The 23,250-nt window shown below is 40.2% G+C and overlaps 1 protein-coding gene across 7 annotated transcripts in view; it reads right to left on the minus strand.

Moving 5' to 3' along the window:
- CEP112 (centrosomal protein 112) overlaps positions 1 to 23,250 on the minus strand; it is a 171,584-nt gene that overhangs the window by 51,202 nt on the left and 97,132 nt on the right. For all 7 annotated transcript variants that reach the window (XM_054221303.1, XM_054221301.1, XM_054221308.1 and 4 more), the window contains one exon: positions 11,186 to 11,416. In XM_054221303.1, the coding sequence (XP_054077278.1) occupies positions 11,186 to 11,416 (231 nt within the window). The remainder of the gene's footprint in view (positions 1 to 11,185; positions 11,417 to 23,250) is intronic.

Raw genomic sequence — 23,250 nt, forward strand, 5'->3', positions numbered from 1 at the left:
CAATCTGTCATACCCACAAATCCTATTAATATTCTATTTTACATTCCACTTTTCTAGGTCTATAGATCTTTTTCTTTTTTTATTTTCTTTAAACATACGTCTTTAGGAGAAAAAAAAAACCCTCTTATTCATGTGCTAAGTACTTTTCATTGGGAAAAACCCAAGAATGAACAGAAATGAATTTGACGCTCTACCTGTATGGAGAATTGCCTTTCCACCATGTATTGCAATTCTGTGCTTAACGGGGGCCTACCGAAAAACTGCTCCTGCGATTTCTGCCTTAGGAAAACTCTGATTTCCAGCCCTTTCATTTAAACTAACAGTGTATTTCTAATCATTCTGAAATCATGCAAATAAATTAAATACAGACATTTAACTCTTCCAAAAGCGCTTCTAATACTACAACTGCCTGCTGTCTGATGCCAAAGTTATTCCATCCTTGCACTAGTATGCAATTACTAGCTTCATCTAATTGGATTTCCTGAGCATCTAAATATTTCCCAGCTTCACTAATACTGATTTCTATTCAATATCGCAGTGAGCCAGGCACCTTATTTAAAACCAACCGCACGACTGGGCCTAACATACAAGCCTTGTGTACAAGACAAGGTTTTAAAATAAGAGCAATAGTCTAGGTTTGCCACGTGAAATTGCTCAACACCGTAAACATACTTTATACAAGATAGCACTGATGCATACATCAGGCGTTTAACGGCCAGACGATGAATTACAGTTCAATCTGGAGATGCGCTGGGACATCTTGCCAAGCCAGCCCTGGCAGGTGGCTTTTACCCGAGGGCACCATCCCGCCTTTCGCGCAGCATTCGAATGAGCTGAACCGAGCGAAGCCAGCGAAGACGCTGAGGCTGCAACACTCTCCCCATTAGGGTCCTGAAGCCTAGCTTTCCCGCAGCTACGCGCCTAAATCTGCTACAGCACAAATACATTCCTGCATTACAATTTTTAATATTTCCTGGTTTTCTTCTGTTCTGTCCAACTAAATTAAGACGGTTATTTAAAGAGGGTTTAAGACATTATATCAGAAGCGGTGGCATTTTCTTTTTCAGAGCCTTAACAAAAAAACATTCACCCAACGGGAATTATTTGAGCTTTTACGCGCTGCCTTTATTCATCAGAAATACTGGGCACCTCTGGTGCTCCCGTGCCCTGTGTCTCGCTCCCGCTCTAACAGAAAGTTTACAGGACAGCTGGCAGCACTCAGGCCCAGCTGGGTTGGTACCCACACAGCCGGCAGCCAGTGCGACCAGGGAGGGACGGGCTGCTAAGCATCTTGGAAGATGCCAGCCAAAGCTAACATTTCCTCCGCAAATAGAAGGCAACGCGTCGCACCGAGATGTGACGCTGATCCACGATTTGCCTCAGCTAAAGGCTACTTCATATGAGCTTTACAATGCACGAGTCTTTCGGAACTTCTGAGACCCAGGCACTTTATCATTATATATCAGCCAAGTTTACATCCCTTGATTTTTGCCAAGGAGAGACTACAAAGGGATAAGAACGCGATTTGTATTTTTTAGATTCTCCATCGTTGTTTTAAGTTGAATTTTGTGGCAGTAACAAGCAAGTGTTAAGAGGATAACGACTAGCAAAAACCCCTACGTACGTATGACTTTGAGAAAGAACCTTTTTTATTAAATAGAAGGAAAACTGGAGACAAACGGACAGACTCGGTATTTCTGAGTTAACTCGGAATTACTAAGTTACATCATTAGATGAGAACCCAACAAAAGTTAAGCTTCTACAGTTGGGAAGACAAACATTGAAAATACGACAAAATCCCCTAACAAATCTCTGATCTGAAGCAATCAGTGTTCCTTAGCAAGATTATGCTGGATTACTTTTTGTAGTTTTAAATACAACAAAGCTTCCCAAAAAGAACGACAACTTCACGGAGCCAGAACGCATTACTGCACCGATGACTAACCGCACGCAAGTCCAGCAAAGTCCCAATTAAAAAGAGAATGGAATATATTGCTCAATCATGAAAGCAATTAAGAGCATAAATAAGACATTGCGAGACTCTTAACATTCCCAATGTTTAATTATTTATCCGTTCTCCGTCCTGCAGCTGTGGGTCAGAATCACCTCCTCTGAACTAAATACAGGCGAACTCTTTTGGGGATTTGTACCTTATTCATTTTCAAGCAAACACCCAAATTCATTTCAAATTCACACAAGAACTGCAACAGTTTCACCTAAATCAGATTTTCTACAAGTTAAACACCCCTCCTACACTCAGATGTGATTGTGAAACTACTTTGATCTCTGTTCCCAAATTTATTGCTCTGTGTAATCCATGACAAAATATAATGTGATTTACTGTATCTCTATATGACAGCCCAGCAGCTGACAGAACTTAATAATTTAGCATAAGAAAAAAACCTTCTGGCACCAAAATATACAAATCATAATTGAGGCACTTTAGTATCACATTACAATGAAGCATATGCAGACTGATCATAGGAACTTCAAAACAATTAGAATTCTTTCTCACCCATTTAATGAAGGTGGGTTTTACTCCACGACATGTTCTGCAGCTGTAAGCAAGTTGTTTTGGAACACTTTTGTTTCTTCACATTAAAGACTCTGAAAGACTAATAACATCGTTTTACCCCTTCCCTATTTCCCAAACACTCCTTCCCCTCCAAAAAGGCCGGGGGGGGGGGGGGGGGAAGCCACCTGCAGCTTTTCTCTATTATAAAGATATGAAGAAAGAGCAAATTACTGTAAACAGTGTCTTCAAACTGTGCCAGAATTTAAATATACAACAAAGATGTTTTATATTAGTTTGGTCCTGATAACCAAGCACTTTTTCTAAAATAAAGCTATAGTAAAAAATTTAAATATCCAAATCCCAACCTAAGCAGGGATGCAATGGACCATGAGATGTTCCATGGGGCAGCTTTTGTTTCGGCGTGTGCCGGATCTCAGGTTTGGGGGACCCAAGAAAGTCTGTGGAAACGATGAATTATCCCAGAAACTTCAAAAAAAAGTAAGAAGGTGGAACGCACGGCATGGGATGCAGAAGAAATTTCCACTGAGCATTTACTAATTCCAGATAACAAACACCAGTTACCGCTTTTGCATAAACAAACCCGTGAACGAGCCCCAGTGAAACCCTCAGCGATCGCTGCGGGTGCTGGGATCCAGTGAGAGGGCACCAGGCGCAGGGTCTGTCCTCTCACCCCCGGCTGGGCACCCGGACCAGATGGTACTCATTCATTGATTCTGAAAGAATTTAAGAATGAAATGGCCAAGGGGTTGAAAAAAAACCCCAAAGTAATCTCACATTACAATCAGCCACCGTACTGGAGAACAGCCAATGGTTTTCCTAATGTTATAATGTACCCTGGGACGTAAAGATGAGTAAAAGTGGTAAATTAGAGAAAGCCATACCTACACGCAATCAGCCTTCTCCAAGACATATCGTGTTATGAAAAAAGGGAGAGAATGAGGTAACAATTCAATCGGGCTTTAAAAAATATTTAATAAAGCTAAAATAATAAGCGATTGTGTATTACAAGATAAAGTTGGTGTGCCACAGTTTGTTTGGACAGTGAAGAAAGGCTCAGGAAACCATTGAAAAAATAATTAGAACAGTCATTCTGCCACCGGGAAGGCCGTAAGGCCGAAGTTCCGTAACCAGGAAAGTTAAGACTGAAACATCAGCTGTACTAAAACCACCAGTTACGTCCTCCAGAGTCGGGCTCATGGGCCACCGAGCCTGGTGTCCTCTCCAGAGTCACGGGAGATGCTCCTTGCAGAGACTGCAGAAACCTGGCCCCCTTCTGCGCTCCCTACCCCCCGTATTCCCCCCACACCCACAGCTGCTGGGTCAGGGAAGTTATTAGTTAAATCCCTGATTATTCCCATTAGTGACTGGCCACAAACACACCGCTCATAAAACCACTTAATCCTTTTTTGAACCTGCTGATAGTATCTGCCTCCACAGCCTCCACGGAAACCAACTCCAGAAGCTCACTACCTGTTGTTTAGAGAAGCACCTTCTTCCACCAGTTTTAAATCAGTCTCTCATTAGTTTCCAGCAACTACACCCTAGTTCTTGGGCTGTAAATAACAACTTAGCATTCACCTTATCCACCATCGTCATGATTTTGTGAGTCTTGATATTACGAATATACGCCAAAGGCTACAACCTGGAAGTTACAGAATTGAGAGAAAGCAGAGTGCCCTGGGGCGACAGAAACGGTGTTTGGACACAGGCTTGAAAAAGAAATAGGAGACAGAGAAGACAAAAAAAACCCACCACCTGTGAATTCCTCTTAGAGAGATACCTTAAATTGTTACCAGTTGGTTAAAAAAACAAAACCAAACCAAACCCAAAACCCCAACCAATCTTCTCAAACAACTAACCAGCTACAAGTGATAAAATAGGGAGTGAATGGAAGTGTGCTGAGAGACAGGCCATATGCTAGAGCTCTAATTTTACTTATATCAGTCCTTGTCCTGTGGAAAGCTATCTTTTTAATTCCATAGCTTGTAATAATTTGTCATTTAGCTCGATTATGCTTCTTGCCTGGTTCTCATTTCTTAATAGTACATCAGTCATTTTAATTTTTAACCCTATGGTGTTATTTGGGAATGCAAATAATGCTCGATCTCCTCCCCAAACATTAATGAAGACGTCCAAGAGTAAGCTTCATGCTCACAGGAGCGTATTTTTTTCCACAGTGACAGTTATACCAACTACTCCTGGTTTATAACCAGAGTCATAAACACAACTGATGGGCAGAAATCTTGCCTTGTATTCTGGTTTGTTTTTCTGAGTCTTTTGGGTTGGTTTTCTGGTTTTTTTTGTTGGTTTTTTTTGGTTTTTTTTTTTTTTTTTTTTTTAAAAGGAGGTAGAAGCAGAGTAACTCTCTGTGAATAACTGAGACTGTTGCTTTGAAATACCTCCATGAGGGAGAGCGCCATCAATTCTGTTTAGTCTCATTTGAGTGAAATATCCCCGAGATTATTCTACCATATTTCTCTTCACGTTTGGCTCTGTTGATTGAAGACGCCTCCAAATGGCTCCCCTAAGGGATGATGCAATTCCTGCGACCATGTTCCTGGGCCACTATCATCTTTCTTTCCTTTTCTTTGGAGGAATAAGAAGGAGCAGTGCAAAAGGGGACACGCTAGAGGGGAAACTGGTTTTCTCCCATCATCTGTGAGCAAAATTTTTTTGCAAGAGTTGCTGTAAAGGTACTATAAAGACAGATTAAATAATCCGCACTTCTTGCGCTAGCATACACTCCCTTTGCTATACGAATCTTTTCTCTTTTTGAAATATATATCTTTTTCCTTGACCTTCTAGGCTTTTGGCAGAATTTCTGCCATAAAGTCAAAGCACTATGCTCATTTTTAATAAAATTAGTTGGTGAATCACTAACACAGTGTCAGAAATGTTCAAGAATTAAATGTAAGTAAACGTACACAGACCTGACAACACAAAACCAACATGAATATTACTACTCTGGAATAGAGAGATCATATCATAGACAACAGTTCTCAGATTAGAATGAAAAAATGACTCAGGGAATATCCAACTCTTCTCAGTAAGAATTAGAAGCTCTTTAGATCATTCATAGCTAAGGCCTAAACAAAAGAATCTATGTAATCGATTCAAACAAGTATTTAAAAATTTTAGTGTAAAAAAAATGGCACATATACAACAACTAGAGGAGATCCTGAACACATTCAGCAAGGAGAAAAACAGAGGTCTACATTATAATTAGATACCAATTTAATGATATCATTATACTCGGGAAGAATACGTGTCCACATTTTATGGTTGACCTATTTGCCCCCATGTAAATAACCAGGGTATCGCTGCACCGAGTGTGAAAAAAGTTCATCTGGATGCTCACATAAATGACGCTAGCTACACAACGGCTATTAGCGCTCAAGTTAATGAAGTGAAAGGTGCCACTCAGATCAAAGGCTCCGTTATGCTAAGAAGTCTAAGCAGGAACCTACAGAATTGCTGCAGAGACGGTCCAGCTCCCAGAAGGTCTTAGATACAAAGATGGAACCATTTTTGGTAGCTAATAAAATGTGCGAGAAGATTACCAGAGAAGACCAATAGCTAGAGAGACAGTACTCAACAACGTAAGCTACTGGAAAGCATGCAACGCTTATTCTTTATGAGCAAAAGTAACTCAGCTGCTTAGGGGAAACTCAATACTTTTAATCGAGTATCTCTTGGATTATCTCCTTAATTTTTGAAGATGTCATATTCTTTCTCTTCATCTTCTGTTTCTTTGCCAGTGCTGAACAGTGTGACATCATCTGTCTGAGTACCGACAACAGAGCCAGAACAGATACTGTGAATTAAAGATATTCCCACATACGCAGCATGAAAGTATGCCCAGTGAGCACGTCCAGCGGAACTGCGCCCTAGGGACGGCCTTGCTAGCTAATTAATCCACCATCACAAAGCTTGACGCTAAAGGAAGGACTGAAGTGCTCTGTGGGGCACATTATCAGTACCTTATTTGCAAACCATGTGTAAGTAGAAGTTGGTCAAATATTAAGCATCCAATTATAGGATATTGTCTACAGACTCTTGAAAAAGGCCCTGTTACAAAAACATTATATTACAACATAATTATTATATAGAAGAGTTATTCTTAATTAGGGAAGCGGTCACTTACACAGTGACCTTAACTTTGAATTTTCTGGGCATTTCAGTTTTATGTGGACTTCCCGCCAGATGTAGATGGAGTAATTGTAACAGGTATAGACTAGAAAACATTATAAATGTCAAATCTTATTTAAAACAACAGAAATCTCAGAGTACAACTAACTACTACATCATTAAAACCTACAAATACAATTTGCATGGTTCTGGCCAGATTTTATGCCATCTTGGAGTCCCATCTCTCCAGAGCGAACCATTTCACAACTGAACTGAAATCAGTGGAATTACACTCCAGAAACTTGACTCTCCGGGTCTGGTTTTTTTTTTTTTTGACTACAGTTTCATCCTGTAATCAAATATCATGTGTTCAGTACAGTCAATACACAAAAATGTAAATTACTTCTCCACAAGAAAAGCACCACTGAAAAAGTATTAGATGTTCCTGGAACCTGCATAAAGATTCAACAGGATGAGTCAAAATATCCATTTAAATATAGAAAAGAAGTCAATAAAAAGCTAAATGTTGAAAATTATTTAAAGAGGATAAAAAACCGAACCTTTTTCTCCCACTCCAATTTACTCATGTGCGCTGCTCAAAGAGAGCTTTTTTTTATGAGACGTTTCCAGTTCCAAGGTTGCTTCCTTTGAGCATAGTTAGCATGTCTACTGATCTGCTCGGGTCATGCTTTCTGAACGCTCATTTTCTTTGCCAAGAAAATACCACAGATGAATGTTGCAAGCAGTTGTGTTAGCCAGGCTTCACATCTGCACGCACTTAGAAATGCAGTTTCTCTCCTGCTTTTAGTGATTGCTGGCAAACCTGAAAACGCTCCTAAGCTTTGTACAGTCCGTTACACCTGGCTGATTAGTCTTGGTGCCCCAAGTGCTGCTGATGCAACCTATAACGCACCTGTCTCCCTGCTGAAATTAGTCATTAGTGGAGCCTAACTGCAGCATTAGGTATCCCTAATATGTTTATTTCTTAAACAGTTTATGTTTCGTTTCATCATAATGAGGTATGACTTCAAATAAAAAAAAAAATTACCATCACATCAGAAAACGCTATAATCACTGGCTGTAATGGAATGCGAGCAAATTAAATCTATACTTTAAAAGTAAATCAAAATCACTATGATTGAATACAAGTGTTCTGAAACCACATTTAAGACTCCTTAACTAATAGACAAGAAATAATTTGGAGATATTCTCGAGTCATTTTTATGTTAGAGACAGATAACAGATATTACGAAAGTACTGAAGTCCTAAGAACATGATAAGTACCGTTTCAAATTCTCCATGCTAGCGTCTTGAATTTTTGTCTGATTTATGTCCAGCAGGGCTTACGTGACCTTAAGGACATTAAAATCTCTTATCTTTATCTGATTAGGTGATTTTGTGTTCTAATGTAACTACCACGTTATGTCTTAAAAGGGGAGCAGGAGGGTGATTACGTGTGATGGGGCTGGGACACCTGATCTAGCAAGACTAGAGAGGAACGGCCGCACTGCCCCAGTGTGAACCGCACATGCCGAGCTGCCCCTGTGTCACCCTGGCCCCGTTTCTATCTGCCAGGCTGGTGACAAGGACCTTGCTCACAGAAGTCCTCTGACTGCAGTTCAGGTAGAGCCCTGGTCACCTCCTCCCGCGCTCCTGCAGCTCTGGGGGACACGGAGAAGCCTCAGACGTACCCAAGGTGTCCACAACAGGTCCAACACTAACTCGTAGTGTGCGTATTTAGGTCAGCTATCGCTCACTTTGTAAGGAAGTGGTGTTTGATGGAAAATAATACCTGCAACAGGGGAGGTCACTGGAAAATGATGGACTTTTCCCTTTATTACTATTTCCACAATACCAGATGCCATGTTTATTTTTCCTATAGCGCAGGTTACACAGCGCCATTTGGCCACATGTTAAGTATTTTCCCACTTATCGTTCCCTACTGATTGGGAGATGCAATAACTGTCAAAAGATATTTGCTTTTAGAACCACAAGTTCAAAAACATTACTGTACTACACTTATTGAGCAACCTTCTGGCACTGTGTGCTGTCATCACTAACGAAATGAATCAACTAAAATATTACAATAAACAATGGACTATCTTTAACGTTGAGATTTTTAAGCAACAGAAAATTAAAGACTTTAGAAAATTAAATTACGTGCCCTAGATATTGACAAGCCTTCTACAAATACCCAGGAATATTTAAATTTCCAGTGCTCTTGCAATGAAAACTGTTCCTCTACCTCTGCCCCACTCTCCTCCTTCCCATCCCCACCACAGCAGAGCTATGGGGAGGGCAGTGGCACGCGAACCCTGCATCTCCTTCTGAAGTCACGCATTTTGACTTTAATTTTTCTCCTCGCTGAAGTTTTAGCCATTTGTTTTGCTTTTCATCACGTTCACGTGAACAACAGTCCACAATTCCATGAAACAATCCACACAGAAATCAGTATTACTCACAAAAGAGACCACAGAGGAACGAGACCCTTCACTTGGGAACGCACTGACCTTCAGAAAATCTGGACAGTCGGATGTTCCAAGCCTAAACAGTCAAATTCAGCTTCCCCGTGGATTTTTAATCAATCTTTACAGAATTGGCAGAAAAAAAGTAAATTTAGAGGACAAATTTTTCTCCTATATTGTCCTAAATTTCAAGGCAACACGATTTGTTAGAAAAATAAAAAGACTTTTAAAAACAAGTTTCGAGACTAATGCTGCAATTAAGATGGTTTTTTTCCCCCCTCCTTGGATAAAATCTCCATCAAAATTTTGTGGACTTTGATAGGATCGAGATTTGAACTAAGTTAGCTGAAACTGTAGCTTTTGAGCTTTCAATGGAGTTTGCCCTCTCAGCTACTTCGACTTTTGGACTTCGTGGCCCACTTCCACAGCGCTACATTTGGAAGACCGAAACGAAGCAGAATGGTAAATGGACGTTTGAAGGTAACGCCCGGTATTTTCACATGCCTGGGAAAGACTTTCCAACAGAGATTTTTTTTTTTTTTCCCCTCCTCCTATCTTTTACTCAACCTGTGCTCTTCCGATTAGGAGTAAAAATAGGGAAGTAGGTTAAATGAAAAAAAAAAAAAATATAATTCAATAGCAGTTAATATAACTTAAAATTAGCAATTTTTTTTGAAAAATAGAAAAAATCCAACAAAAAAAATAGTATTTCTGACAGAAATGACAATTCAAGACTATTAAGGATATTGCCCTATGAAGGATTATTTGTAACTTTAATTTGAGGATGTAAAGAAGTTAACTTTTCTTTTGCTATACTACACATGTAAAAAAAGATCAAAGAAAGAAAAGAATTGAGATTCAAATTCCATTTTTAAGCAAAAATGACAATGTCTTCCTGAGTTAAAATTAATCCTTTAATGATGAATTTCAAAGGTTTAAATACTTTCCGTGACCTTGGCTTTAAATAATTATGCCAAGCGGAGCTTTCCTTACATTCAGAAAAGATTCTGAATTGTTGATCACAGCCATTTTAATGGCTTCAGGCTGGATGATTTCCAACATAATCCTCCGAATGCTGTTTAAAATTACAGACCGAGAACCTGATGCAGGTAAATGAAATGTCACTTTCACAAAGGCTGTTCAAACAGTATATGCAGATTGTTAATTTGTGCCACTGTACATCACTTTGCAATAAAATGTATGATTTATTACATTAAGGCGTATAAAAGATACTTCAACAACTATCTGCTTACACATACACAAATGTCTGCCATAAATATTAAGTAGGGTTTTTTTAGTTTAGCTTTTGAAATAAAATTCACGTGTTTTAGCTCATATCATCCCTAACGTGGTGAAATACTTGAACTGTAGACGCCGGTACGGGGGGATGCTCCGCAAGCGCTGATGAGCAGGCAGTGACCCCGCTGAACAGAATGGGGAGGGAAGCCTTGATGTATCTGAAACATTAATTTCTATTTTCAAGCCTTTCACAGAGTCCTTGCTCACCCGATGCACAGAGGCAAAAGTAGACCAGCCATTGTTAGCAACTAGACCCAATTTCCTTGCAGTTTTAGCTTGAACTTTTTCCTCCTTAAGAACTTTCCTTCTTTTTAAGGGAGAAAAAGCTCAGTTAGACAGAACCGCCCTTTCCACTCTATCTGTTCCAGCAAAGAAAAAGTGATTAGCCTAGTCCTTGGCTGGCTTTGCCTTTGAAATCATCCGGATTTTTAAAGTCCCGCCAGCTCCCGAGCACCGCACGGTTGTCCCCGTTCCGCGCCCACCACGGCTGGATGGTCCTGCCCCAGCACTGCTCTCAGGGCAACCAGCCACAGCAGCGACCGCCGTGTGTCCAAAGAGACGGCGTCTTTCATTAGAGAACCACAAAACTTTCCATACTCGTGCCGTGATTACATCATCTGATGTCATATCTACAGTACACGTCTGTTTTTTCAACTTAAGCGATCCCTAATCATTTTCCCTCAGTGAAACTTTGCTTATCTCACTTTTGGGGTGATTGTGCCGTGCCACAAGGAGAAGCCCCATGTGAACCTCTTACCTTTTCCAAGGCCTTCTCTATTTCTGCCGCATGTATCTTTTTCAGGTCTAATGTCATTTTTTCTGCCTCCACTTTCAGCTTATTCAGCGCCGTCTCGTGGTCTCGAGCCACCCTCTGCTTCTTCTCTTCCCACTGATGGCTCAGCTCCAGCAGCTGCTGCTTCCGCTGAGCGTTCACCTGGATAAGCTCTTCCCTCAGCTTGTGGATTTGGTTCTCCATATCACAGATAACCTGAAATACAGAGCAATCAAAGTAAAAAAAAACCACCAAAATCACAAAAGAACTCAATTTTCTCAGGCAGGCTGTTAGCTGGGGTAGGTAGGAGACTCGAAGGATTCTCTGTCCCCTTCCTTGGCCTCTCCTGCTGCTCTGTCCCCTCTCTTCACACCCGCAGGTGAATACAGCTCCCCCCTGCCCAAAGCATGGATGGAGCAAGGTTTTCGGAAGGGGTGTCCCCATAGGTGAAGAAATTTAGTTTGTGGCATATAATCACTACGTATAATGTCCCTGCCGTCTTTTTTTTTTTTTTTTTCCTCCCTTAAGGAAGGACCTACCACCTTCTAATGAGATACCAGTGTATCATCAACCATTTATCAATCGATGCTACAGGTTACAGACTGTATTTCAGCATAATGTGCTAACATGCACCAGGTACGTATCAAAGAACGTCCTGCTCCAGGTGCGGGAACCAGAGCACATCGAGAGAGGACGACGCGGACCAATGCAGAGAATCCTTAAGACTCTGCAAACACAGTGTAGACGAGACACAGCCCCTTCAAAATGCAAGACATGGATTTCAGAATCCACAACTCTCTTTTATGCGATCACAGATCATCCCTCAGTCCTTGGGAGCAAAGTACGTGGTGTGACGCAGCAGTGGCACGGGGGGACGATGGAGCGGGAGCAGAAGAGCTCACTGCCTTCCACGCGGGAACCTGCAGGAGTACGGGATGGAAGTTATACACGGTAAAGCTGTGTTGCCCCTGGAGCACAGAGAACACACTGCTGCTTTACAGTAGCAGGAGAGCACACGTTTATTACTTTAGCTTTACACTTGCATGTAACTCCCGTTACTTTTCTAACCGCGTTTCTTCTGTAGCTTCTTAAACAAAGTACAGGACCATCGTATTTGTGACACAAAACCGTTGTCCTTACAGCCAACTGCAATGTATGATGTTGCAAGCACGTGTATATCTTCGTTCAGAAATATAATTCTGAAAATGAGCATTTTCACTAAAAACGTCACACAGCATTTCCCCCTTTTTCCTTCCTGCTTCACAAGTAACTGCGCAGTTCCCTGGAATTCTTTCACAGAGGATGTGATAATATTGAGATGAGAAATTGATGTTCTGCCAAATAGATGTAGGTGACTCAGCTGAAGCTTATTAAAGGCTTCATAAGAAAATCTGATGAAAATTACTGTATATTTAACGATCCCATTGCCCTGGAACGCCAGTTACTGCTTCTAGAGCTCTGAACTGATCTCTCTCTCCAACTACTATTTTTCTTCTTTAGACATTTTTAATATACTGTCTGTATTCAGTTAAACCATCTATTTGCAGTCTCTGAAAACCACATTACTACAAATCTTTGAAAAAGAAACATTCATTTCTGACCAAGGTTGGGAAATGAATGACTATCAGAAACATTGCCTTGTACATTAATATCCCGGGACAGATTGTTATAAATACTGTGATCTGAGAGGGAAAAATCGAGGCTTGAAAGTTTGCCTGTTTTTTCAAACTATTTGAACTATATGGTGTAATAAAAGACTTGTCGTCTCCCCTCAAACCTTCAGTCGTGTCCTTTGACTATCTCAGCTGTAACGTGTATTAAATAATATTAACCGTCTCAGAAATGTGTCACAAGACTGACTTTTGCGTCCATGCCTTCCTAATTACTCTTTGGCATTATTCCCTGCTCTGTCAAAGGGAAGATTTTGTGTGTGTATGCGCAGAGATGGAACAAGCACGTCGTTTGTATACAGAAGTATAACACAGGCCACATACTTCGGCTCTATCAGCATTATCTCAAACATGTGTTTCGTATAGTGTAATCTGCTCTAGATCCTTTCCTTCCTTTCCTGATCTTTTCCTCTACACATGTTTAATTTTTTAAATCTGTACACAGACTAAAAATGTAAAGTACATTTTAGCATATAATGGTACAGACTAAAATGTAAAGATCATTTTAGTACATAATTATAATCTACAATATACTTTTATAATTCTTTTAGAAAGCAATTGCACCTCCAGATCATGACAAAATGTCAGCCGAACTGGCTTTTACTTAACCAACGAAATGCTACAGAGCTACAATTTCTACAGGATGACACAGTCCGGGTTCTAAACTGACGTACAGAGTAGCATTTGGGTTTTTTAATAGCCGTTCCCATGCAAGTCCTGCCGGGAATAGTGACAATTTTTTTTTAATCTGTGAGAGCTCTTTTTGAGGGCTCATTCTCCCTCCACTACCACTTTCCTTTTTCTTTTTTTTTTTTTTCTTCCTTCCTTCCTTCTTTTTTAAAAAACAGAAAGCTTCCTAAAACTTTTTTTTTTCTTCCTGGATAAGTGAAACTAAGATACTACATTGCTCAGAAGTTTCCTAAAAAGTTTGATAAAATATTTAGGACAAGCAGCCAAGGCCGACTTACAATACAGGGAAAATTCATTCATAAAGCGTATTACAAGCCAAAATAGAGACTGGGTGAACTCCTGATTTAACTGTTAGGTCTTTCTGCTTTCCTTTGTTCTATATTCAATAATTCTTACACAAAGCCATTAGAAAATCAAATAGCACAATACAGTGTTTTCTACTGCCACGTGGAAAAAGCAACAGCTCCGAGCCCTCGGATTCAAAACGGGGGAGCCCAAAGACAGTGGGCTGAATGCTATACGTGAAGTAACAGTAATTAATATGCACAGGAGTATTAATGTTGGACCTAATAGATGGCAAAAGCAGATTTGGTTCTGCTGGGAAAGAAGAAAGAATTTGAAGACGGGGTGATGGCAGCGAAACTAATATGATTAAAGGAGTCCTTTTGGAGCAAGTTTGCTGCCAGTAAGATGATGTTAAGAGACATCTAATCTCTCCAAAGTGACTGGAAAAAGCTTATATTGGGGATCACCGCCACAGTTCTTGTCAATTACTTTAAAATAAGTCTAGTTCTCACAGCCAGATTATTTTTTCCCATAAACAAAGTCACCGGCAGAAGCAGCTTACAACCGAACAACTTGCTGCACAAGACAACTTTGTGTGACACGGATATCTCCAGCTGCTAAAGGACCTGAATCCCCAACTTTCCACCACTAAGATTCTGCTATTCCACTTGCCAGGTTTAATCAACTCTTATGATACTTAAATGTAAGCAAATTAGTACTACTAGGGGAAAAAAACAACCAACAAGATGACATTATTCTCAGTTGTGAAAAATCCATGAAACATAAAACTTAAGAGCAATTGTCTTTTCTTACCGATTCTGTGGAAAAACAAAAGACTCAATCACCAAAGCTCACTTCTCGTGCCTGAGATCTGAAGGCACGATGCTTGCTCGGCTTCCCTGTAAAACCGAACGCCCTTTCTCAGTGTTGGTTTCTTAACTTCCTTTCCTAGCTGCTCCAGCCCGTGCCTGCGAACCATGCCTACCACGCTGTTTGCACGGTCCAAACAACAACTTGGGTACAAGGGCTGCTCTGAGACATACACATCTAAAACGCTCGCCCAGAGTAAACGATTCTTGTGCTAAACATAAGGCTTGAACATAAGAAATAAAGACTTCACACTATATAGCAGGTCCAAAATTTTATGGCTGCTTGCTGCCTTCTTTTTGGATCAAAATGTTATAGTCTTTATTTCGGTTGTATGGGTACAAGAAAATGCAATAAAAGACATCCATATCTCTCTTCCAAAGAAGGCAGAAGTTCATAGCAATTCCACAGGATGGCCATGCCATAGCAGCACACCCCGAACACGAAAGCAGTTTCTAAAATGACTATTAATCCACACAAAGAAAAACAAATAGAAAGAAACCACTAGCTTACAGAGTGCCCCAAAAATACAAATATGTAAAGTAAACTGTGTGACAGGGTAGAGATTTCACATGAATTTATAGGGCATACTTGTATGTACGTGTATGCACGTAAGACAATCCCATAGCTGAAGAAACTGCTAGCTGAGATGCCGATTTCTATTTCTGTTTCAAAGGAATAACTTAGAATTCTAACTAAGAATATCTGTGCTGAAATAGTGTCATAAAAAGGGTGGGTCATAAGCCCACAGCAATTTGCCTGTAGGGAAAAAATAGACTTGAAAGAAAAAAAGAAGGTTGCTCACTCACTTTGGCCTATTTAAAATGCCAATAAACGTTCTGCATGTTATTTGGAAGGAAAACATGTGCTCTTAATTTTAAAAAGTAAATTGCATAAGAAAATATAAAGCTGGCAAAAAGTTTAAATTAAAATCTGTTGCTGATGTCTGAGACTCTGCTACAGTTACATGCAACAGAGATGAGAAATGGACCAAGTGACTACAGTCTAATTAAAAAAGAATTAAAAAATATATATTTTATTTATTTTTCAGGAGCTTCTACTTCAACCCCATGAAGCATTTACTTGGCTCAGTTTCTAAGGAAGAGGCTGGAGCATGACCGCATCTTTTATACTCACAGTGACGGAATACACGGACTTCACTGTCTCCCTCTCAATGTATTACACACCAGAACACATCCACCCATTGCCGTATTTAGCTTCAAATAGTGTTGAGGGCATTTTAAACTCACAAAAACAAGGCAACGCGGAGTTAAGATCAAATGAACTTATTCCCCGAGGCTCAGATCTCGAGTCATTTAGGTGTTGCTTCAGCAGTTTTTACAGTAAGTGACTAACATCTCCCAGCAGATGAAGTTGCAATAACCCTTCCTTGCTCTTCGCTGCTGAGTCTACTCAGGCTGACGAAAAAAAAAAGTATCACTTTTAAAGACATTTCTCAAGTGGAACACGACAACTCTTGAAACTGAGTTTCAAAAGCTTTCCGCGTTGGGCTAACTTGGCTTCCGCTGCAGATGACTGCATAGGTCTCAATTTGCTGCGTTTAATTTTGCTTGCGTGTAACACTTTGAAACACCCCCCTAAACCCCCCAAAACCTCTGAGCAGTTCCATGGACTTACTTTGAACGTGAACCGTTGGGTTACGTGGTCACTACGACCCTTTCTAGGACAATAACCTAAAATATTAGCCCATAAGTAATAGCCTGGTTTGAGCCACCGATACGCAGCTCCTGCCTCTGTGCCCGCCAATACTTTCTCAGCATTTTCTCACCTGGAAGAACACTAAATTCCTGGATGCATTTGAACAGTGTGGTCTGTGAGACCGTCAGCTGAGCCCTTCTGAAAGGAAGATTTGTTTCTGTGTCTTGTTACGCCGGCATGATGTGACAGAGATGGATGAGGTACACATAACATCTGCGACTGGGGAGTGGATTATTTTTGAAAGGAGATCAGTCCAGTCAAGGGAAAGGAAGTCTGAAGTAAAAACAAATCTCACTTTGATGAAGGAGGAGGAAAGGAAAATAAGGAACAAAGTAGAAGCACCCAGTGATTCTGTGGTGACAATGACTCCCTTTTTACCCGCGATCGTCCCCCAAGAGGTGGATGAAGTATCCCACCCCAGTCATGCCACAACTGGTGACATATTTAGTGTAAAAGACCTTAGAAAGGATTATCTGTTGAAAGCGGGAATCTGAACTACTGTAGCTTTCTTATTAATAAACAAAGCTTTGTAAAGTGCTGAGAAACAGATAAGTTTCTCTACCATCACAAAAGCAACCAATGTATCTAACATAAAAGCATGCTGAAAAAGTAAACAAATATTATTTGTTTGCAGCTCTAAGCTAAGAAAAATGTACAGCTGTAGGAACTTCAAAGTTGAGTAATGTTGGTTTGTGTTTAATACAAAATTGGTTTATATTAACGAGTCTTAATATCGCAGTTTCAGCAAGTCGCAGCAATCAGTCTCGCACTTGATCTCATTCTGGTTTCAGGGAACTATCTCTGTGAATTTTACCCTTAAGAGATAAAAGGGGCAACCAAAGGCACCCCACGGGCCCGGCACAGCCCTAACGGCTCTCGTATCTTTTTGCCCTCAAAGCGTCCTACTGAGCGGCACCCACTGGTCCCAGTACACCTGCTCTGCCCCACGCCACAGCAATTCCAGCCGCCTTCAGCCAGGCGGCAGCTGCATTTGTGGCTGCTTTGCAACACGACAGTGACACAAAGGGTGCACAGCAGTGCCGAAAGAGGGATCTTTTTGTCTAAGCTACAATCCAAATCTGAAGAGAAATCAAACCTAACCCGATACTTTTAAAAGGATTTTTAATTAGCAAGAGTCATTAAAATTCAGTAACTCGTTTTTAACATCATCTTCTAAATAAAGCTTTGAAATTAACTCAAGTATCTCCATTTTAACCAAATACATTGAAAATGTTTTCCATACAATAGCCATTTCAATTAAAATAGGTTAAGACTTTATTACCCAATTTTTCTTGTGACTGGTAAAAATCAGCAATTTGTCAATATGAATCCTTAAAGAGATAGATTTGATTTGCAAAGAAAACTACTTCCACAAATGTCACGTACATTATCACGCGAGTAATGATGTGGCAGAGCGCAAATTAACAGGGATAAGTAATAAACAGCTATTTAGCCTTCACAGCACAATCTATTACACTGTCAAGTTTAAATGCCTTTTGGGTAAGAACACATAGGCCCATAAATATGGTAATTAAGGGAGCAGATAAATGAAATGGTGTGAAACCAAGTGAAAATGAACAAGAGTTCAATGAGCAACAGGTTGGCCTCACCTCCTAAGAGCATTGATCGAATTTTCCTAAAAGCACGGGGCCGTGCAGGTTCTTCCGGAGGAGATCATGGAAGCGCAGGACTCTGATAGCACCCCCTAATTACAAGGAGTCGTGATCACTAGTCTGGTACTCCCTAGAAATACTAAAATATCAGCAAAGCTAAAACTTCAGTACTCAGAGAGATGCATTTTATTACATGCTTGTATAGTATTTTGTGCATACTTCTGTGTCCTCATTCTCGAGGGGAAAAAAATTCTTTCCATAATGTTGGTGCTATTGCCCAGTTTGTTAACTAGCAGACATCTTTATCCTATATACGACTGCATCGCAGTGATGGGATGAAGATATTAATACATTCATAAACCAAGCGTTCACAGCTCCTAAATCAGGCTGTATAATATCAAGTTTAGGTATTTTCTTGTAGAAAAACCGTTCCACAAACCAAACTGTTCCACCAACCCGCACCGCATACAAAGACTGGCAGTTCTCTAGACTCAAACAGAAAAAAAACTTCGGTAAAACTTAAGTAAAAGCAGCGCAGATGGCAACCATAGTACCAACAGTAAAATGTTTGCTGTTCACCGGTGTAAAATCTGAATCCCCATATTACAGGGTTTACGCAAAGGTCTATCAACACAATCTCTGCTTTCCCACCTTTGCAAACGTACCTCTGACATCTCGCTTGAAAATACCCACTAGGACTTGTAAAGCGAGGTGTTGAGCTGCTAACTTACATATTTATTCTATTAATTTTAACAGCATTAAGCTGCTTTTAAACATCAAACCTCCTTTGTAAGATTCTTTACTTGGACTGTTTCAGCACTTTGCATGCTCTGAAAAATGGCTCAAACATTTATGAATCTGATAAAAGTATATTCCTACCAACCTTGCTTATTTTGTATCTACTAAGGTGTTAGTTAGGGCTGGGGGCAGGTTTAACACCACCCTACCTGTACGGCGCTGCTGGAGGCTAAACATCACTCTTCCTTCGTATTTAAACCACGGTCAACTTCATTTTTTCCCCTGAACTTAACACAGTCCCTCAAAAAATCCAACACCCTTTATATTTTATCTCTTAGTAATGCGTTTGCTCTATGTTGTCTACTCTTGCTCTACAGCTTCAGCATTTTCCTGAAACGTGATGGAAGTGTTGACTCATGAAAAACAATAACGAGAAGTTACCTTCTGCTGAGCTCCATTTTCAATAAAATTAACGACATCTAAACCCCAAACTACTCACTAACTTTGCCATATATTTCTGAAGGCTGAAAAGAAGTGTGCGAGACACGGGTATCAAAATGCCAGGAGGAAAAGTTACATCAAAACTATTGTCATCGTTCTTGTTTCTACATGTATGACTACATGTGAGAACAGGGTAGCAAATTCCCAAGATCTGCTGTGACAAAATTAAGCAAAACACAAATTTTGATTTTTTTTTTTCCCCCAGAAGGAGTGCACTGAAATAGATCTGCTCTTTTAAAGAAGCCAGTTAGCTGCCTAAATCCCAGTTAATGTAAATGGTACTTAAGCTACAAACTACTGGGCTTTAAAAAAAAAAAAAAAAAAAAAAAAAAAAAAAGGAGGGCGGGGGGGCAAGAAAAAGAAAGAAAATCAGACATCCATTTGAACAGCTCCACAAAGAGCTTAAAATTAACGGAGCTTATTTTGATTTCTTAATTTACATAAGTCCATTTGATTCTAATTTAGTTAACAGCAACTAGAAAGCAGAACTTCATATAGGTTGGTTATTGTCAGTGCCTTCCTAAGAAAATGATTTTTAGTCAAATGGAAGAACCTCAAGCCCACGTGTGTAACTAAACAATCCGGTGCGCTGGTGAGCAAAAGGATTACTTCCCAAGTTGAAACTGAGATACATGGAAATGCATTTTCCATTTAACAGTTCTAAGACCTGGAAAAGATTTGGCCCTCTTGCCTGGAAGACAGGTCCAGAACAGGTTCTTACTACCCGAGTTACTGTCTTTGCTTCGAAATAGATTACTGAGTCAAAAATTAAAACATACAGCCTTCTTTCTCCTCTCTTCTCACCAGATGGAAGAAGTGTTTACATTTGTGTTTTTCTTCGTACAAATAAAGTGAATTGAATAAGACTACTGAGACACCGCCCTGGAAAGGACTAGGTGAGGACTCGTTTCCTTCTGTCTTTCTACTACGAAATTTAACAGACGCACTCAAGTAGGGACCCAGTAATCTACATACCTACACTAACGTAACTTAAATATGATGGAGACAAAAAAATTATTAAAAAATTGGCTGTAAATACCTGCTTAATGCAGCGATGAATGAAAATTACACCAAACGTTTAGTCTTCCCTGTTTTCCTTCGTGAAAAAATATCAAGCTTTATTTTCTGTCTTTCAGGATGCAAAAGGAAAACATTCCTTTTGGATGAATGTTAAAGATATATTCAGTTCTGAAATAGTATTGGAGCAAAGCTGGTTCGGAAACTGAAGAAAAGCTACTGATATTTAAGGAAGGACAGGGCTTTCCCGCAGTGGAATAGAGGAATAGAGGCTAAAGCTCTCTGCGGCGGACTGGGAAGAACTACCCGTCAATCCGACAGAGTACTTCTGTGTCCAGCATCCCCGAAATCAAAGCTTCTGAAAAACATTTGCATTTAAATTTTCCACGTATTAAATTTAAAAGCATTAGCATTTCCTGAACAACATGCAATTCCCATTTAAATGCAGACATGATCTATTACAGATTTAAGGATTACCACAGACATTCATCTCTATGAGGCAGCAAAATTAAACGTATTATCATTCCTAATTTGTCCCCAGAAGAGGTACAGGCTCTATTGTCTATGAGAAATGTCTTTGCCCTGTCAACTAATGACTGGTTTTTTATGACAGTAAGTAAAAAAACCCAAGCAAGACAACTCCACCTCTGCCCCCAAAAACCACCCATAAAAGCATCACACCCTTCTCTTTTGCATGCATTTGTTTAAATTACTGCTCGAACCACATACATACTTTGAGTATTCCAGAAATCTTACCCCACACATCCCGTAAGGGTTTTATGGTGACTGTAACGGAAACGGCATCGGTTGCCAAACTTGGCAGGAGAAACATAAGACACAATGCAGATACAAAGCCCAAGTAACAAGATGCGCATGCCTAAGATCTCTCCCATCTTTAACTTCTGAGGTTAAAACTTGTAGAAATACAAACTTTGTACGCTAACTCCCGTTCAGGTCATCTGCCATGACCATCTCCTCAACAGGCAGTTGAGGGACTTGAGGAGAACTTGAAGTTGATGCTACTGTCCAACTCTGCCTTGACAGTTAATCAAGGTGAAAAAGACACATTTTTCAAAACTCCAGCAAAATTATAGGAAAACAACTAAGGAGCTGTTACTCTCTGGGCCAATGACTAAAGATGACTTAAACGTACTGGCCTGTGTGTACTGTTCTGCTCTACTAAAGAACCTAATACACCCGGAAACTCTCTCATTCCTGATGTCATGCTGCTATAGTGAGGATGACGGTCTTTAACCAAGCATGAAGTCCTCATTCTCGGTCTCATGAATGGCAATATGTGTGGGCAGAAATCCTGAAATCCAGCAGCTTCAGAAATAAAAATTGTGTCGCTTACAGGTTTAGACCTTAAAGAAATAATCAGCTTCTAACTTTCAAAAAACCCCTCATTTCTGGAAGGCAGTAACAATAGCTGCAATATTTCTGCAAGTCAACGAGTTGTGGTAAATTCTTATCTGTAGGTTAGCTGCTTACGCAGAGAGGATGCAGAATTACACACATGTGCAGCTTTTGACTTTCTCCGTTTTGAAATCAACTCCTAATTGGAAGCAGCATATTCTAGTTGACCATCTTTAGTGTCAATCCTCATATCAACAAGATAAGTTTGCCACGTCCGTCTGAGGAGGAAAGTCCTAGAGAAGGTAGTCTTGACTCCAACCTAGGTGTTAGGTTAGAGTCAAAGGCATCAGGCGTGTTTTGGGTACACACACAGCTGACACCATTCCTAGTCTCCCTCTCTGCACCTTCATCCTCAAGTGCTGGTTGCACCACCCCCATCATCTCGACAGTGGCTCCTCTGAGTTCAGAGACCTTTTGGAAGCATCACGCTCCCCAGCTACCGCTTCAGGAAGACAAGATCAATCACAGTACAAAATAAATGAAAACTCTGTGCGTAACATTTCTTGTCTTGAAATCGAGAGTATTTTTGGCTCAGTATCTTTCTCTGGCACCTTTACACTGATCTCTATCCTTTTCATCCTTCTCAGTTTGTCCTTGGATTCAGTGGATGCCACTTTCACTTTCTGAATGACAAACAGGCCACTGCATCCTGGGGCAGGAATTTCTTCAGACTGATTTATGCAACTGTTTTGAATCTAGTGTACTTTGAATAAATATTAATATATAGTTTAAATGTTACATCAAAATACACACTAGACACAAATTATTTGAAATACCAGTAAAATAAAATAAACCGTTAAATGTATCCATTTATGCAGATCCATGTTTATATTTACTACCCACCCCCCAAAAAACCCAACCTCAAAATTGCATTAAGAGATCGGGAGCAATGTGTTACTCCTAAACGGAATACTGTGGCAGGGAACAACTGTCGTGGGGAGGGCTTGAAGGAGAAACTGTTGACTGGAGGCAGAGCGCCCAAGGAAGCAGTCTCCTTCCTCTACAACAACGCAGCACAGCCTTTTCAGAGGACAACATTTGCAGACTTTTGAAATCTACTGCTTTTACTTTTCTGGAAAGCATCATTGGTTTGAAGGACACAATCTGATTGTGTAAGAGGTCATGACTACGTACCCCATTTCAGCTACCATGAAACACGAAGATCAGGGAACTATTAGAGAGATTATTTCTTGAATGCCACAAGGTGGTATTTGTGACAAATGGCATCTGATGCGTTTGTTGAGACATATTTCGGTTTTCTCCATATGCACGCCTAATTACCACATTAATGAAGGCTATTGCTATAAAGGAACAGCAAGGCTGTCTCTGCTAAACCTCCTTGAAACTCACGCAGAGAAAAACAAACATTGCCTTCCATATAAATGACTACATTAGAAGCCATTACTGATTAATGTCGCGTATTTTCTCTCAGCCTCTGATGCAAAAGATGCCAAAGGAATGTTATCACAAGGGACTGTTTGCACAGCTTTAGAAACGATAGTAATCTACCAACTATCCGACACAATACTCAGGT

Source organism: Rissa tridactyla, chromosome 15 (genome assembly GCF_028500815.1).
Source record: "Rissa tridactyla isolate bRisTri1 chromosome 15, bRisTri1.patW.cur.20221130, whole genome shotgun sequence".
Lineage (NCBI taxonomy): Eukaryota > Metazoa > Chordata > Aves > Charadriiformes > Laridae > Rissa > Rissa tridactyla.